At 40.3% G+C, this 17,800-nt stretch overlaps 1 protein-coding gene across 1 annotated transcript; it reads right to left on the minus strand.

Moving 5' to 3' along the window:
* Window positions 1–14,146: 14,146 nt before the first annotated feature.
* On the minus strand, window positions 14,147–17,794 carry SLC30A1 (solute carrier family 30 (zinc transporter), member 1). Its single transcript, XM_008582290.1, has 2 exons — window positions 17,164–17,794; window positions 14,147–15,389 (listed from the first exon to the last, which is right to left on the minus strand). Exons 1-2 carry the CDS (start codon window positions 17,783–17,785, stop codon window positions 14,485–14,487), a joined length of 1,527 nt encoding a protein of 508 aa, XP_008580512.1. The 5' UTR covers window positions 17,786–17,794; the 3' UTR covers window positions 14,147–14,484.
* Between the last annotated feature and the right edge of the window lie 6 nt (window positions 17,795–17,800).

Raw genomic sequence — 17,800 nt, forward strand, 5'->3', positions numbered from 1 at the left:
AATAAGTTAAGACTTTAGGGGTGAAATGTATACATTTGTATGTGAAAAGGACATGAGTTTTGGGGGCTCGGGGTGGAATGCAGTGAATTGAGTGTTCCCACAAACCCAATGAAGATTAATCTCCACTGTAACTGTTGAGGGCGGGAAATCCTACTATGATAATTGAAAGGTGGGGCCTTAAAGAGGTGATTAGATTGTAAGGAACAAGCCATAGTGAATGGATTAATCCATCTGATGGTTTAATGGCAGTGGCTCTGAGGGATTTAAAAGGAGAGCATGTTGAGAGTCTCCCTCTCTCTCTGCTCTGTCATATTTTGCCATGTGAGACTCCTGTGTCACTGTCACCACCAAGGCTTTCACCAGCCGTGTTCCCTGGACTTTTGACTTCCCAACCTCCGAAACTGTAAGCGATCAATTTTGTTTTCTTACTAATTAAAAAAAACACACACAAACACACAATGTAGGTTCTTTTGAAATAGTGACTTCTCTTGCCACATTTAAAAGAGGTTTCTATTCACCAGAATCCATCTGCAAAGTACATACCTAAGGAATGGCACGAGGAGAATATGTATCCCAAGGTCAAATGGGAATAACACGCAGGCCTTTCTACCAGGGCAGGTCATCAGAAGTTAATTAGGTACAATTAACTACCTTATCCAATATGGCTCCACCCCACCCCCAATCTAGTTCCTCCAATGCATGTGGAGATCATGCAGCCCATTTTCAGTTGCAATCCTGGATGTCCAGTGACTGCAATTTCATCAATATTTAGCCGAGGATTAGGAACTGGACAGAGTAGTGGGGTGGCTGTTCCACTAGCATGGGACTGCTCAAGAGGGTAAAAGTAATCACAGTGATCATTAATTGAGCTTCTACTATGTGCCAGCACTGAGCAAGGCACGCCTCCTATGTTACCACACTCAAACACAGTCTCCTAAGACACAGGTACTAATGTTCTCGTTTTACTGGTGAATAACTTGTCCAAGGTTACATAACTCATAAAAGCCAGAGTGAGCACTTAAACAAATTCTCTGGTTCCAAAGTCCCTGTTCTCACTCGCTGTATTCAGCAGGCTCTCATTTTTCCAGGAAGGCAAAATCAAGCTAGAAGATCTCTACTCCTGGGATCAAAGCATTTTCTCAAAGCTCCAGGAGTCCAAGCAACGAGATGTTGACATCAAGGTCAGGATTGGAGAAATAGCCCCTTTCACCCTGCAGAGCATCTGAGGGCCCTGGAGGTCTTGCGGCTGGAGCTTGTCATCCATTGGGTTGACTTTCATCCACAGAACCGTGCTGAGTCACCAGGGCAATCCATATTATTACACAACAAATCAGAAGGCCACAGAGCCAGCCCTGATCCTCAAGGTTGTTTCAACCCTTGGCATTACTGACCCCATAAAGGGCTGGCAGCTACTCAAGGGGAAGTCCATACCTTAGAAGTATCTGCTTTGGGGAAGAAAGTGGTTTCACAGTCTGGTCAAAGGATGAAGAAAGTGTTTCAAGGAACTCAGACCTTCCCCCACAGACATCTACTTTGGCTGCTCCTGCTGTTCCCTCTGTCTGGAAGCCTCTTTCCCCAGAAATCTGAGGGGCTTGCTTCCCCATCTCCTGTAGCTCCCTTCTCCAATATCTCTTTCTCATTCACTGATGCTTTCTGGCTATGACATTGAAATAACAACCACCACCTCTCCTCTGCCGCACACACACACACTCACTTATTCTCTCTCCCTTCTTTATTTTTTTCTCCTTAGAATTCATCACTATCTAACCTAATCTGCATTTTTCTTCTCTATCTTGCTTATCATTTCTCTGTCCTACTGGAATGTACATTTCACAAAGGCAGGAATTTGTGTCTGTGTTCAGTGCTGTATTCCTAGCACTTAGCTTAGTGAATGCCTGCTGCCTAATAGGCACTCAATATATATTTATTAAATGAATAAATCAATCTGTACTTCAGAGGAGAACAGTGATGTCCTAGAAAACCCCCACGAGTTTTTAAGTGTGGCATTAAAAGAAAGATTAAGAGCTTTGGAGGCCTGGGTTTGAATCTAGGCCTAGCCTGGTAAACGATACTTAATCTCACTAAACCTCATTTTGCAGTTGGTCAAGGGAAAATAATATTTACCTCCTGGGATTGTAGTGAACGGACCAATCATAATGTATTGAGCATTTATTTAATACCGGGTCCCATGGCAGGGACAGTACATGCACTATTTCTTCAACTCTCATAACAATCTCAGGAAGATTGTACTGCTATTATCTCTAGAGGCCAAAGTGACTTGCCCAGGGTGATAAAATCAGAAAACAGACAGGGCAGGGCTCCAACCCTCATCTGTCTCCAAAACCCATGCTCTAACCACCACATGGATATAGAGTTAGTTTGTGTACATAAAATGCTGGACCCTGATGGAGAAATGGTGCCCTACAAATATGCCTTTACTTCCCTTTCAGCAGAGTGGCTCCTGACCAATGAATGACCCACCTCTTCTGCCCTTCCCAGCCTGGTGACCTACTGCAGCAATTATACCATTGAGATGTAATTTCATCACCCCACCCACTACCCCAGGATCTTACTAGGCACCAGAACCTGGTGCATATAACTCTTTTGCACAGAGTTATAAAGGAACAATATTTTTACTTTAGACTAATATATTATTTAAATTGTTCTAGAAGTTCCTTTTAAATGTAATTTCACATTTCAACTTTTCAATGTTAATGAGTGACATGAGTTGTTCAATTGACTTTCATTTACTTGAGCAAGAAAAAATATGTATATATACATAGATGTAAGATGTAGCATCAAAAGTAGACAAAAAGTGCTTTTAAGAGCTAATTTATACACTCAACAAAATTAGCTGGTTTTTTAAAGAAAATATATACAAAATACTCCTATTTTGTTCTAAATGATGAGGTAAGAGAGAAAGTTTTAGGATGCTCTATACAAGTCCTCTGCAAACCCCACACAAAGCAAGAACAGTCTTTATTGCCAATAAATGAAAAACCACATTGGATAGAATCAACACCATCTTTTCTCTTTTGCACATTGCATTTTGAATGAGTGTAGACATCTTCATGTGCTATAAAATAATAGTTATCAAATGAATGCGACACAGTAATCTTGAGAAGCAGATATTGGAGCAAATCTGCAGGAGCAATATTTTTTTTTTGCCAATCATTAGCTTTTATTTCAAATAAATATTGCTTATGTGACTTGTCTTGAAGTTATAAATAAGAAAGAGAAAACATAATTTAAAGCTTGAAGGCAATCAAAGCCCCCAGTTTCAGTAGAAATGACTGAGCTCCTGACTCAGGTTGTTTACCCATCTCAGCCTTTCCAGAGCATGCTCACTCTTTGCACACTCAGAGGTTCTCAGACAGTTCAGTTTTAAAGAAAAATGTTGGTGAAAATTATATCATCCATTGATTTTTTTTAAAAAAGCAACGGAAGTGGATGTCTTCGCCTCTTTTGGACCTGCTTCCATGGAATTACAGGTAGGTAGGGCCAGGCCTGCTGTGTTGGTGCAGCAGGAAATCACCTCTCTTCCCAGATCACCCTTCCCCTCTAGTAACCCTCCCTTTTCAGCTCTGTCATCCCTTGGCCCACCCTGCTGGGGTGGGGGTGGAGGGTGGTAGAGCCCTGGAGAAGAAAGGAGCTGTCAGTATCATCAAACTAAAAGGAGCTCACCATCTGTGTGCAGCTGGGCTAATAAATCTGTACAACACGATTTGCAGCAAAATAGATTAGCATTTATTGGAGGGCACCAACCAAGGAGAACAGGCCCGCTAATGCTGTAGAGACCTGAATTTCCCCTAAAGCTGAGGCCTGCTCCAGCCCCAGAGGGAAAAGAATCGAATATGAGGGTCCTGCTGTTTCACCAGGGAGGGTGAGCTGTAGGTCACTTCAGTCCTGAGGGAGGGACTTTGGACGTCTCCACTGGGAAACTCTCGCAGGAGTTTCTGCTGGGCTGAAAACTCTGTGAAGGCAGAGGCTATGTCTGTTTCATGCATTACATACCCAGTGCTTAGCATAAGGTGTGTGCTCAGCATTTTAGAAAAGAAGGAAGGAAAGGAGGGAGGGGGTCTGCTGTGGGAAAAGGCAGAGTAGGTTGCGTCTATGCAACGCAATTGGAGAACAGCTCTGCCTCCCCATGTTTTGGTTCTTGGTCTGACCTGCCATCACCTCTCTGACACCACCAATGAGTGTGTGTGGACCTGGGCTGCAGAGACCTCAGGCCCATCTGTTTCCTGGGAGCCACCATGTGAGGAAAATGGAGACAGACTGGTCAGTCTCCCCCACCTCATATCCGGCTGAGCACGGCTCAGCCTGTCTGTTGTAAATATGTTAATTGTGCATGTGAGCCCAGGTGTTCCTTGGTTATCTGACTCAACTATAAAAGACAAGGGCTCTGATCCACTGGGGGCTGAGCTTGCACCCAAATAAAGCATGTCAACCTTGCCAATGGCCCCCTGGATCTTTCCAATTACCTAGCTTACGACCTGCATATGAGGGGACAGTGACCCAGTCTGCATATGAGGGGTTCTGTGATCCAGCCCAATACACCATCTGGGTCTCAGCCAGTTTCACCCATTTGTTTAACATCTCGTTGGGATGCGACTGTGAATGATGGCGAGGAGAGCCTGTTGGGGTGAGCCCTGGGCAGGGGCGGGGGGTGAGGAGGGAGGAAGAGCAGGGCAGGTAACTAGAGAAAGGTGCGCAGGTAGAAAAGAGGGGGCTGGGGCAGAGGAGAGAAAGCAGGGTGTTGTTTAGTTCTCTGGAAGAGGTGAGGTTGAATTCCGTGCTTACAACAAACCGCACATCATGCCAAGTACCTAGTGGGCTGGGCTGTTTCTCCACTGGACTCTTCAGACATGCTCCGCTGTGGTCCACCCATGGGCCGTTCCATGAGGAAGGGATGGGGTTCAGGAAGCTTCATAAAGATCCTTAAACTGGTTCTTGAAAGATGAGTCGGATTTGCTGTGGTGGCGGCATGGAGACGGGAAGTCTCCAGGGGAGACTTTGTACAGGGGAAACAGCATGTGTAATGACATGCAGTCATGACACAGCACAGCCATTTGAAGAACTATGTGTGGTCTGTATGGCAGGAGCAGAATGTTCAAGAGGTGGCAGGGGTGACGGTAGAAAGAGGGGAGGTGGGTGACAAGAACTGAGTTGTCAGGAGGGTCCTACACGCCCATCCAAGGGCTTTGGACTTGACCCCATGGGCAGTGGGGAACCACTGAAGGATTTTAAGCAGAAGCACGCAATTCTAACCCAGCACCTAGAACAGTGCCTGGCACAAAATAGCTGCTCAACAAATACTTCTTGAAGAGACTCAAGTTGATGTTTTAGAAAGAGCATCTGGCAGGAATTTAAAGGATGGATTGTAGGAAGCAGAGAGACATAGCTGAGAGACTGGCAATCAGTTTTAAAATCTAAATCATGAATGGCAGGGTGGACTGTGAGGAGTATCTGAAAGACATATATTTTGTTGTTGTTGTTGTTGTTTTGTCCTTTTTGAGACTGGCCGCACCGCGCTCAGCCAGTGAGCGCTGTGAATGCACCGGTCATTCCTATATAGGATCCGAACCCGCGGCGGGAGCACTGCTGCGCTCCCAGCACCGCACTCTCCCGAGTGCGCCATGGGCTCGGCCCCTGAAAGACATATTTGGATGGTCGCAGACATTCTGAGCTAAATTAGGGATCGTTGTCCAGACCAAAACTTTTTAATATTATTTTAATTTTTTTATTGAAACATAATTGATTGTACATATCTGTGGGGTACTGAGTTGAATATCAATACCTGTGTACAATATGTGATGTCCAAATCAGGATAATTAGTATATTCAATATTACACAATGTCATCATTTTTTGAGGCCAAAACTTTTGAGAAAAATTAATCGAGACCCACAGGTACACAATAGTGACATCATTCCTGGGCTGATAATACCAAACAAATTTCTAATTCTCCAAAAGAATGGCAATAGACTCAATTATGAATGCTAAACAACAAGGGCCCTGGATCTTAAATGTCCACACTGTCAGTGAGTCTGGGACTTGAACCCAGGCAGCCTGACTCCAGCACTAACCACTTTGCTATACTGCTCGATGTGTAGGGCTCCCATAGATCAGAGACTGTGCTGGATGCTCTGCCGAGTTAATGTCATAGTTAAGAGCACACCCTGCTTCAACAGAACTGGGTTCAGAGCCTGTTTCCTCCACTTACTAACTGTATGAAGGTCACTCAATTCTCTTACCCTCAGTTTTCTCATCTCTAAATTGGAAATAATAATGGCATTTAGTTTGCAGAATGATTGTGAGGATTACATGAGCCAAAACATTTAGCAAGTTCTAGAACACAGAACGTGGTAGATAAATTTTAGTTTTGGTCTCAAGTAATTCTCACTAGAACCTCTAAGGGATGCTTTATCCCCATTTCACCAATTTGAAAACTAAGACTCCAAGACGTATCTAACCTACCAAGGTCACATGCCTAATAAATGGTGGGGGTGGGATGAGCAGGATAGAGAGAAGAGAGAGGGCAGGAAAGTGGAAAGGAGGAGGGGGCAAGCTCTAAGTGGGACAAAAAGAGGAAGTGTAAGGGAAAGAGGCTGCTGTGGTGAATACCACGAGGCCTCAGGGACTTTCAGAATGACTCTCTCTAATCCTTACCAGGTAGATTCTTACCGTGACCTCTCCTTCAGTTGGGATCGTGTCTCATTGTCTCCCACCAAATCTCTTGAGGAACTATTTACCCCTTAAGCCTGATATCTCAACACACAAACAGACCACATGTGTAGTTACGGAAAATTGCTCATTGTGTTTCACGTACTCAACTTTAACCTCTCCTTCCTATCTTAAAACCACAGATCAATGTTTTGTGAACTTACTTATCCAATGTAAATTATTGAATAAGCATTAAACAAAAAGTTAAACCACCATTTATAGTGTCCAGTCCTTTTCTGACAAAATTTTATTGAAAAGTTTGTCTGTAATTTAACTCCAAAGAGAACAAAGTCTTTGTAATAATAAATATAAAAATTTAGTGTATAAATTACGATATTTATACACTAATATATGTATATTAGTTTCTTATTGCTGTTACAACAAATTACCACAATTTTAGTGGCTTAAAACAGGACAAATTTATTATCTTATGGTTCTGTAGGTCATAAGCCTGAAATATGTACATATATAGGCGTCAGCAGAGCTGCATTCCTTCTGGAGGCTGTAAATGGGACAAAAAGAGGAAATGTAAGGAAAAGAAAGAAGAGCCTGCTATGGTGACTGTCACTCTATAGTGAATCCCGTTCTTCACCTTTTCCAGCGACTTGAGGCCGCCTGTGTTCTTTGGCTCCTGACCCTTTCCTCCATCTTCAAAGCCAGCAGTGGGGCATCTTCAAATCTCTCTCCAACCACAGCCCCTGCTTCCATCATATCTGTCACCTCAGTCACCACCTCTTCTCTCTGACTCTGACCCTCCTGCCTCCTCTTGTAAGGACCCTATGACTATATTGGGTACACGCAGATTATCCAAGATAACCTTTCCATTTCAAGATCGTTAATTACAGTATTTGCAAAGTTCCTTCCACATAAGGTATTCAATGTTTCTGGATATTAGGACATGAACATCTTAGAGGTGTTATTATTTTGTCTACCCCAATATGCCGCCTAGTTTTTCCAGCTGGTTGACTGTTAATATACAGAAATTCAAGACCTAATAGCTTTATCTGCCTCATCACTATCACCTTCCAGAAAAATCTAAAACCCAATGCAAAAGCCCAGGGCAGATGTCACTTGAGGTCACTCTTGTTCCAGGCTATAAAAAGTCCTGATAAACTTTGCCTGATGTTGTCCTTGACCTTCTCACCATTATAAAGAAAAATTGGGGTCAGTCCTCCTAGATTTTGATGTGAATATTCTAATTGGTATTATAATGAGAGGCACTGGTTCTGAACTCTTTTTTCATTGCCAGAAACCTGTTTTTACTTTATACTTTAAAAGAACTAGCCAAGAGTTTCCATGACCAGTTCAGATGGCCCCATGTGCACTGCTTTCTTGGAGAGAACAATCTTATTAGATCAGAGGAACTCATGGCTACTTGGTCCTATGGCAATCCTTTAGTCAAGGATTATAAGCATCAGAAGTCCAACCTGTAGACTTTCAGAACTTTGGTTTGCCTATCAAGGCATGGAAGTGTGGTTCCTGGACTTAAGGATGAAATTGAAGTTCATACAAAACACGAAGTATCTATGTAAGAGGAGGAGACTAGATCTAGCATTTGGATGCTGTGGGAGAGACTGGAAGAGTACCCGCTGAGTCAGCCTTTTACGGTTTCCAGTAGTGCAATACTGCCTGTCTAGTGGACAGATAAAACAGTTGGGGTGTCATGATAATGTGCTGGGACAGGGGAGGTAGCTACAGGCATTTATGTGGAAGGATGCCAGAGCTGCTAATTGTATCAATGAGTGGGACATCTCTGCACGATGAGGAATTGTCTCACCCAGATGCTAATAGCCCCCCTGTTGAAGAGCAGATGCTCTTCTCACTGTGACTCGTCCACCCGTACCTCGATCACCTCTGCTCCTCATGCCCCTAAAGACCCACTGTTTTCAGCACAACCCTAAGGATATTTAAGCCACAGTTTTCCTGCTCCAGTAGAAACAGCTCATATGTCAAACAATACTATGTAATAGTTTAGATGAAAACGCTACTAGTTTGTAAAGACTGGCAATTATCCACAAAGCTGGATTAAAACCAAGAGAGGTCCTACGTCCTAAACAGGATTGTTGTTATTCCTCTTCCCCGTGTAGTTCAAAATAAATATCATAAAAGTCTAATTTAGGTAAGAAAGTTCTGATTTTTTTTTCATCTGATGACTACTTTGATGTTTTAAAATAAATATCAAATGCTTTAAAAATTATTTCCTTATTTCTTTTGGTGCCCCTGCTCTGCTAGTGCTTAGAGCATGTGCTTTGTCTATTGCTGCTCATTGATGAAGCTTAGAAAGAACTCTTCATTCTGAATTTGCTTAATGGAGTAGGCTGTTGAAAAGTCCAAAGTGGTGGGAAAGCAAGCTGCTTGCTGCACCCGAGATCTATTGCTGAGTTCCACTTTGGCTCAGTCGCTTATTAGCTAGATGGCGTTGGGTAACATGCTTTAATATCTCAATTTGTATGTAAAAATGGGAATATTGGAATATACCGAAAGGTTCGTAAGGATTAAATGAAAACGTATGTGCCAGTAGGTAGTAAGTGCTCAGTGTATTTTAGCCATTGATAGTATTATTACTATATCTTTTTCCACTCCTGCTATTCCTCAATGTTCATCCAAATGCCTTTTAATTCCTACTGTACTAGTCCCTGAGGAAATAAAGATGGATACGATGTAGTCCTGACCTCAGAATTTATAATCTAGAAGGGAAACAGGTTTTTAAATAAGCAAATGCAACTAAGTGCCATAAATTACTTGATTAAAAAAAAAAAAATCTAGTCTACGGTGGGGGCAAAAATGATGGTCAATTGCAAAGGCTCAGAAATGTCTGTGAAATTCCTTTAAAAACAATATTACTTGACTTTCTTAGAATATTTTCATCTGGGGCTGGCCAGTTAGTTAGTTCAGTTGGTTAGAGCACAGCTTTCTAACCTCAACGTCACAGGTTCAGATCCCCTTATCAGCCAGCCACAAAGAAAAAAAATTTTGAATATTTTCATCTAATCCCAAAGTAATAAGTCTCATCCAAATGTGCAATGCATAGTACATGAAATTATGTTTCAGGGAATGTTGGCAAATATTTCTTGAAAGACCATATTGCATGGGAAGATAATTCTTTTCTGAACCCTGAAGACACATGCAGATAAGAAAAAAACGAAGTTGGCCAACAGCAATTGTAAGATATCATTCATTGTAGCTATGCATTCTGATTTCAGAAATGTTAAAATATGAAAAAAGAATGTGTGTGCAAAATCAATTGAAATGTGGTATATGTGGATGTGGACATGCGTATTTCGGAACTAGTTCAGGCTCTTAGCATTGAATTGTCTGGTAAGCTAATGTGTCTTCCTCTCTCACTTTGTACTAACTTCTGGGTTAATAATTTCAGATGATTATACAGGTACAAAATATTTAATAATCCTTGCAACTATGCTTATAAATAAAAAATAGCAATGTATAAGCTTAATGCTTACAACCAAAAAAATTTCACAACCATTGAGTATTTTGTTAGTGAGCCTTTGCAGTTTTACCCTCTCAATTTTATTGCAATTTTTGCCCACGTTTTCTTCCACACCACTATCCTTTAAGCCACTCTGCACACTTGCGACATTTGTGTTAAACTGTAATTTCCCCTTCAATACCTGAAATCCAACTCTCTTCTACATAACCCAGCCTAATATAGGAGGGGAGATCATATGCACAAAACGAAGTAGATATTAAAATTAGTTTATTTTTCTACTTAACTTTTAATAAATGAGAAGAAACACAGTAGTCTGTCTCATGTAGAACATTTATAATACATAACAATCCATAAAGCCTCATGGTGAGGTAGGAACAGCTTTGGAAAATAACACACAGTCATAAAACATACAAAAAGGTAAAATGTTGCAGCACTAAAGATATTTTATCTGCATCTGCATTTAATGAGATGATAACTGCATTTAACTGCGCCACAACTGGCCCAACAGACAGGCAACAGCAGACACAAAAACGACACAATATGGAAGTTTCATAAAGAATCACAGAATACACTGATACACTTCATTGTGCTGTTTCAAGGCAGAACCATAACATGGCAATTTGTGTCTTTTTTTATATATAACCACACATTAATTGTATGTTACATTCCCTTCAGCATCTATTTGCCAAAGATACTGGATCATAAAATTTTTGGTTTAAAAGTTTAAAATGAATAACATACAAAAGGCTCTTTTGCCAGTGAAAATGACTGCTAAGTATTCCAGAGCTTGTTAGTAAAACAAAATAGCATTGCCACGTAGTACTGGTAGAGCTACATCAAAATAGGGCTGTTACAATTCCCATTTCAGGTATGGTGAAACACTGTATAACACAGTTTCACAAACAAAAATCCCCACCACCTTCCCAAGAGTTTTAACACTGTTTTATGACAACTGAAACGCAGCATTAAAATAAATATTCTCATATTGTAGAATTACTCTCCATATTTGTGTATGTGTGAACATCTTAAGACAGCAGGTTAACAGTTTCACAAACAAAAATCCCCACCACCTTCCCAAGAGTTTTAACACTGTTTTATGACAACTGAAACTCAGCATTAAAATAAATATTTTCATATTGTAGAATTACTCTCCATATTTGTGTATGTGTGAACATCTTAAGACAGCAGGTTAATGACATCTTTATCATTTAAATGACATCTGCTTATAAACAGTAAAAATCTTCAACTCGATACCAGTTAACCTACTGAATATTTCACATTAGGTTCCATAGGTCTTTTCCCCCCAAAATTTCAAAAGTTCAAAATTAACTGAGATGTTAACAAGACACAAACATGTTAACATAGCCTTCTATCTACTGTGATTTTCCAAGGTGCACTTGATGGAAATTTTTCCTATTCAAATTATGTACCTTAGATATTCAACATATTGTTTTCTAAAACGTTTAAAAAAAACATAACAGCAAAGCTTTTGAGGATTTTGTTTTAGTTCTAGTCCATACTTTTACAACGTAAATGCCCTTCTGAAAAAAACTAAACAGAGATAAAAGTTAAAAGGTAACAATGAAGAATTAAACCTCTCATCACTAAGGCTACATTTAGCTTGGAAAAATTTCTGGTTGGCTTTAATTCAGGCACAAACAGTACCTCCTTCTCACTAATCTGAGACAACAAACAAGTTTCTAAACACATATTCTACACTGATCTTGCTCAAATAATATGAAAGAGCCAGCAGAAGAGATGCAACTTCTAAAACTGATGCAGTGTTATAAAACAGCATATTTCAATATTGGGTTTAAGTCTCCTCATAACAGCGTATTTCCCTCATTTTCTTTCAGGAAGGAATAAGCTATTTTGGAAAAGACACTTAAGTCCACGATATTTAAATATAAAAGCATGTCTTTTTTTTTTTTTTTTTTTTTGAGATAATGCTAATATAGCTAAAAATGAGTTAGAAAGTGCATTGTAAAGAAACAAATAATTCTCTGCTAAAACTCAAAAGATGAGTCAATTCCCACTGTTTTCGCTATGACTTAAACCCTTTGCAAAAAGAAAATCCTATGGTACCACTCTGTTAAATGACATCTGCTTTTGCCAGTGTCATACAAGTGACTTAAAAATGATGAAAAGCAAAATAACTAAAACCTAAAGGCTGTTACCTTCAAAGCACTTCAAAAGAAAAAAAAAACATAGCCCTTGTCCCATGCTTATAGACCATTTAAAAAAATCCTCATTCAGTTGATGTCTCATACTTAGGTGTTATACTGCCTTTAAGGCACAGACCCCAGAGCATCTGCAAAGAAATCCCCATTGAATGTAATATATATTACCAGTTATCCCATTGTATCACTACTGAAATGTTTATATAACAAACTGTATTTGAGAACTAAATAAAATGTTCTGTAAAGTATTAAATCAGGAATGTACATAATATAATTCCCAGCTTTCTCTCTTATTCACCCAGATGAGACTCTCCAATTTCATGTTTAAAAAAACAAACAAACCCAACCTTTGTTGCAAAATGCAAGGTAACTACCAGATCAGGAATTGAATTACAGAATATCAGATAAGAGTATTAAAAGATCAAGATGTATCACAAATTGGCAGGTTATGGTTTTGGCCCATTGTAGTAAATGTGAACTTACAAACTGTGTTCCTAAAATTACCTCATTCTCATAGGAAAAATTGGCTGTTCTTAAATAGGCCCATTGCCAGCAACAGGCTTACACAAGGGAAAAAAACACATCTTCTACCAAAAAGATCATCCCTTTAAAAAGCAATTGTCAAATTTCAACACTTTCATCTTAAGACCCATTAAACAATGAATTATTCCAAATCCCAAAAGGTAGCCATCTCAAAAGTAGTCAGCTATAAAAGTTACTGAAGTAGTCAGAATACCTTGTTTCTAGAAAAATAGAGCTATACATGATAACTGATATTAATATTCATCCTTTTGAGGACACAAATCTACATTTTCCTCACAAAGCATAACCCCTCTCTATCAAGAAAAATATAATAAATTAAATAGCCTTAAATAATATTTGTGTTGGATTAGAAATCTATAGCAATAATGAAATAGCCAAGAACAATTTTCTGCGTAGATATTGTGGCATCTTGCAAAATAAGCCACCATTGGAAGATCTGAGCAATGTCAAGACAGGATAACTTACAGAATCTTAATTAAGTTTGCTTTAATTATTAATTTTGCTTTCTAAGAACTTAATATCCAAATTGCATTGACCATTTGATTTTCTTCTCTCAAGTCAGTGGCTCTTAGCAAAGCACAAGTGTTGCTGGTTGTGCTCGAAAAGCTACTTAAATCCACTCATGATTGGTCACCATAAAACGACTTCAACTTTGAAAAGTTTTTTTAAAAACGGCCACAATTTAAAAGATTGCATTAATAGCTTGCATTTAGCATGTAATTATTAGATTCTAAGTTAACATCCTTAAAAATATTTATATATTTTGTAAGTTTACTCAGCTCAATGTTTCTAATACCAATCTTTCAAAGAAAATAATGCTGGTGAACATGTTCCTTAGTTTTAGACTAACTTTGGTAGAATAGAAAGAGTTGAAATTCTCAAAATAATTTAGAAATGTAGTATGAATATTAACATACAGTAATCTAAGTATTTAGTTTGGTCAACTTTCTTCCCTGCATTTACTCCTCATATACCCTATTATGTATAAACTATAGTTCAATTTGTTAATTATCTCACTGTTTATTAGGTTAATACTCAGCATTATAGAACACGGGACAGTAACTGACCTTATTTCCTCCTAATAGCCATGAGTCACTCTTAAAATATGCTGCCATTATGCTATGTAAATCTCAAAGGGCAAATAAATATTACCTAAAATGTCACAGAAAACAAATTATTGATGATTTTAAAGTTCTAGCAATTATAATTCTAACAAAGTATAACACTGGAGGGAAAAGAAAAGCAGAGAAATTCCAGTAACAATTTTAATTTATTTATCCCCCTAATTTTTATCATGGGAAAACTGGAAATCAAATGTCATTAGGTTATATAAGGTTCATACTTACTTTAAACAAAAATGTAACATAGTGTTAAAACTGGCTTTCCAAAATTGTTACAGCATTGCTGTACTCTGCACTAATAATCACAAAGTTGTAATACAGAACTTTGTTATGCAGTCCCATTATGTTCTTACAAAAATAGAATTAGACAAGGACTTCAATTATACTACTTGGCAAACTTAGAATTTCAATGGAGTCTTTTTCCTCTTGCAGTTTAAAGCAAAAGTCAAAAAACATCTTTTTCAAGACTCACAAAGATGATTCAGGTTGTTTGTTTGGCATTTTTTTAATCTCTATCACAACAGCAGGGATGTTTTCAACTTTAGTCCTCTTGGGCTTCTTCTCTAGATTGTCACTAAGTTCTAAACAAGAAATGCTAACTGCTGGGGTCTTTTCTGCATCCTTTCCAGAATGGGCTTGTGGCAGTGTCCCACAACATTGCTTCAAAGCACACTGAGTTCTGCAAGCAAGTTCACATGGGACTACACTTGATTTAGAGCCTACACTAGCAAATTCAGGCTGAATGGTGGTAGCGTGGATTCCGTGATTATGAAAAACGTCTTTAATGGTTTTAGCCACCTGCATGTATGACGTTGGGTCTTCACATTTTATGTGAGCAGTGGCAATGATTCTGCTTCCAGCAAGTTGCCAAACATGTAATTCATGAACTTCCTCAACTCCTTCAACATTTCGAAGTTCTTTTATCAAATTTCTGATATCAATTTGTTTAGGAACAGTTTGTAGAAGGATAAGAGCAGATTCCTTAAGTAATGGATAAGTTGTGTAAAGAAGTATACAAACCATTACAATACAAAGAGTTGGATCTAAATACAGCACCCAGCAAGGACCAGCCTCATAAACTGGTGCATGAGTACTATTAATTATTTCTACAAACGCTTTGCAGGGGTCAGGGAAACATGGGTTCACACAAAAATCCCCTTCAGAACAACCTTTCCAAGAAAAGTAAAAGACCAAGGCATTTACTACTACAATCACTGAACCCAAGGCATCTCCAAGGACATGCAGAAAAACTCCACGCATGTTAAGTTGTCCTGCCCTATCTTCTTCTTCCAACTCCATAAGGTCAGATTCTCTGATAAGATTCCCGTTCACTTGTACTTCCACTGCATCATCACTTCTGGATTTTTCTGGATCTACAAAGAAATAAAAATTTTGTATCAAATACATTTAAAGTGTTTATATAAACATCCTTGTCTAATTCCTTTTAAGTAATGAAGAAGGTGAAATTTTTTTCATAAAGCACTATTTAAAAATGTGCTCAGAGCAATTTAATATAAATTGACATTCTGGAAACAAGCCAGGACATAATGGCCAGGGCTAGATTAAGTAATTATAATATTGTTTCTCCATCTCTCCTAACCCCCCTTCCACCTTTCCCCCTCCAAAAATGTGTATCTTTTCTATGGGAGTGAGACCCTGTAAACATTATGCTATACTTTTTGGCATATACAAAAGAAAATATAAAATTGAAAGCTACCACCCAAAATTAAATGCATAAGTCCTCTAATATGGATAAGTCCTCTAATGCAAAATGCCTGACACTGGGCTCTCTGGAGACACTCTTTGTCACTGAAGTCATTTGCTTGAGAATAAAACCAATTTTAACTTTTAAACTTGTATTATGAATATAAAAGATAGTTTCTTGGGGGTTTAAAAACTGACAAATGAACAATATAAATCAACAATCACAGTGACTATTAGAAAAGTTGGAACTAAATGATTACTACCTACCCTACTAGCTTTTATACCAAAAGCATTGGTCTTTTAAAGGAACTACACACCAAAGTACCTTAATTTTCTTTGCAATTACACCCTGCCAAGTGGAGTGAGAGGAAATCCAATTTTCAATATACAACTTGAATTTCACTAACATGATATCTGCACTTGAAAAAGAAAATTGTCTAAGCAGTATGACACAAGGTCAATAAATATGAACGGAAAAAAAAAATGGAAGGAAATACACCAAATTGTTAACATCGTTGAGCTTGAGTAGTAGGGTGTTGGTTGATTCTTCTCCACCTCCTGTCTAATATTTATTTTCCAAATTTCCTTCAAGAGCACTTATGTTTAGAATGAAAAGCATCCATTAAGGAAAAAAAAAATGGAAGGAAATACACCAAATTGTTAACATCGTTGAGCTTGAGTAGTAGGGTGTTGGTTGATTCTTCTCCACCTCCTGTCTCTCAATATTTATTTTCCAAATTTCCTTCAAGAGCACTTATGTTTAGAATGAAAAGCATCCATTAAAAATATAAAATAAATAAATTACCATCACTTTTATTTTAGTACGATTATGATAAGTCCTAAGTGAAGTAAATGTTAAGCATGCCCAGACAGGTTCAAAGCCTATAATTTTCAGGATTAGGGGTCAATTAACTGAAATATACAATGCTGTTCATAAAAGAAACCTTTAACCAGGGTTTATATGCTCTGAATGCATCATTATGAAACTTGGTCAATGGGCGTAGTAAGAACTACTTTGGTAGAGCAAGGTTTCCAACACCCAACAGCTAAGGACGAAGTGGGGACTTTCTCCCTTGCCCAAGAGGGCCAAGGAATCGATTTAAGAAGCATTTTTGATCCTGTCATACCATAACCTGACTGTCTCTAGACGGTCTTTTAAAGTGCGGGTGCGGACTGCAGCGGGAATGTCATCTCCCGCCCCTATTCCAACGGGCGGACCCACAGTCTACATGGCAGATGTACCCCCAGGCCCGTAAACCCCGGCGGAAAGGGGCTCCGGTCTCCTGAGTTGCGGGGCATGTGCGGGACGGGGAGGGAGCGGGAAGTGGCGCGGCGCAGGCCGGCTCGGGCACCAGGGGGCGTGCGGGCCATCCCGCCTAGAGCCCGGCCAGGGTCTGGGCTCCCCAAACCCAACCACCTGCGGCGGCGACTTGCTCAGCTCACCTGCCGGGTCCAATTTCAGCCCGTTGGAGTTGCTGCTGTTGGCTACCAGGGTGTTGGTCTCCTCCTGCTCGGGCCCCTGCTCGCCCCGGGCCACGTTGGTGTCACTGCCCCCGGAGCGGTTGCTCTTGACGCGGATCCCCTTGGGGAGGCCGTGGCTGTGGCCGTGCCCCCCGTGCGAGTGGCCGTGGCCGGATTCCTGGCCGAAGCCGCTATGGTGGTGGAAGAGGCAGAGCCCCAGCACGTTGACCAGCAGCCCGGCCACGCCGACCCCGAGGACCACCAGCGGCTGCTGCATCTCGTGCGGCTCGATGAAGCGCTCGATGGCCTCCAGCAGGATGGCGAAGCAGAGGCCGGTCAGGAAGATGGCGTTCACCAGAGCCCCCATCACCTCGGCCCGGATCCAGCCGAACGTGTTCTTTTGGGTGGCGTGGGTCCGCCGGGCGAAGCGCTCGGCCACCAGCGCCACCACCAGCGCCAGCACGTCCGACAGCATGTGGAAGGAGTCGGAGAGCATCGCCAGCGACGAGGTCACCCGGCTCACCACCACCTCCAGCACCATGAACATGAAGGTCAGCGCCAGCATGCACAGCAGCCGGCCCCGGTTCCGACCCCAGCACCCCATGGCTGCGGCTGAGGG

The sequence above is a fragment of the Galeopterus variegatus genome, unplaced genomic scaffold (assembly GCF_000696425.1).
Source record: "Galeopterus variegatus unplaced genomic scaffold, G_variegatus-3.0.2 Scaffold2559, whole genome shotgun sequence".
NCBI classification, from domain to species: Eukaryota; Metazoa; Chordata; class Mammalia; order Dermoptera; family Cynocephalidae; genus Galeopterus; species Galeopterus variegatus.

What these genes read in the sequence shown, in the direction of transcription:
- SLC30A1 (XM_008582290.1), bottom strand. Translation starts at nt 17,785, where the DNA reads ATGGGGTGCTGGGGTCGGAACCGGGGCCGGCTGCTGTGCATGCTGGCG. An exon ending in GCTGAAATTGGACCCGGCAG is followed by an intron (nt 15,390 to 17,163) that starts GTGAGCTGAGCA and finishes ATTTCTTTGTAG; the next exon opens with ATCCAGAAAAATCCAGAAGT.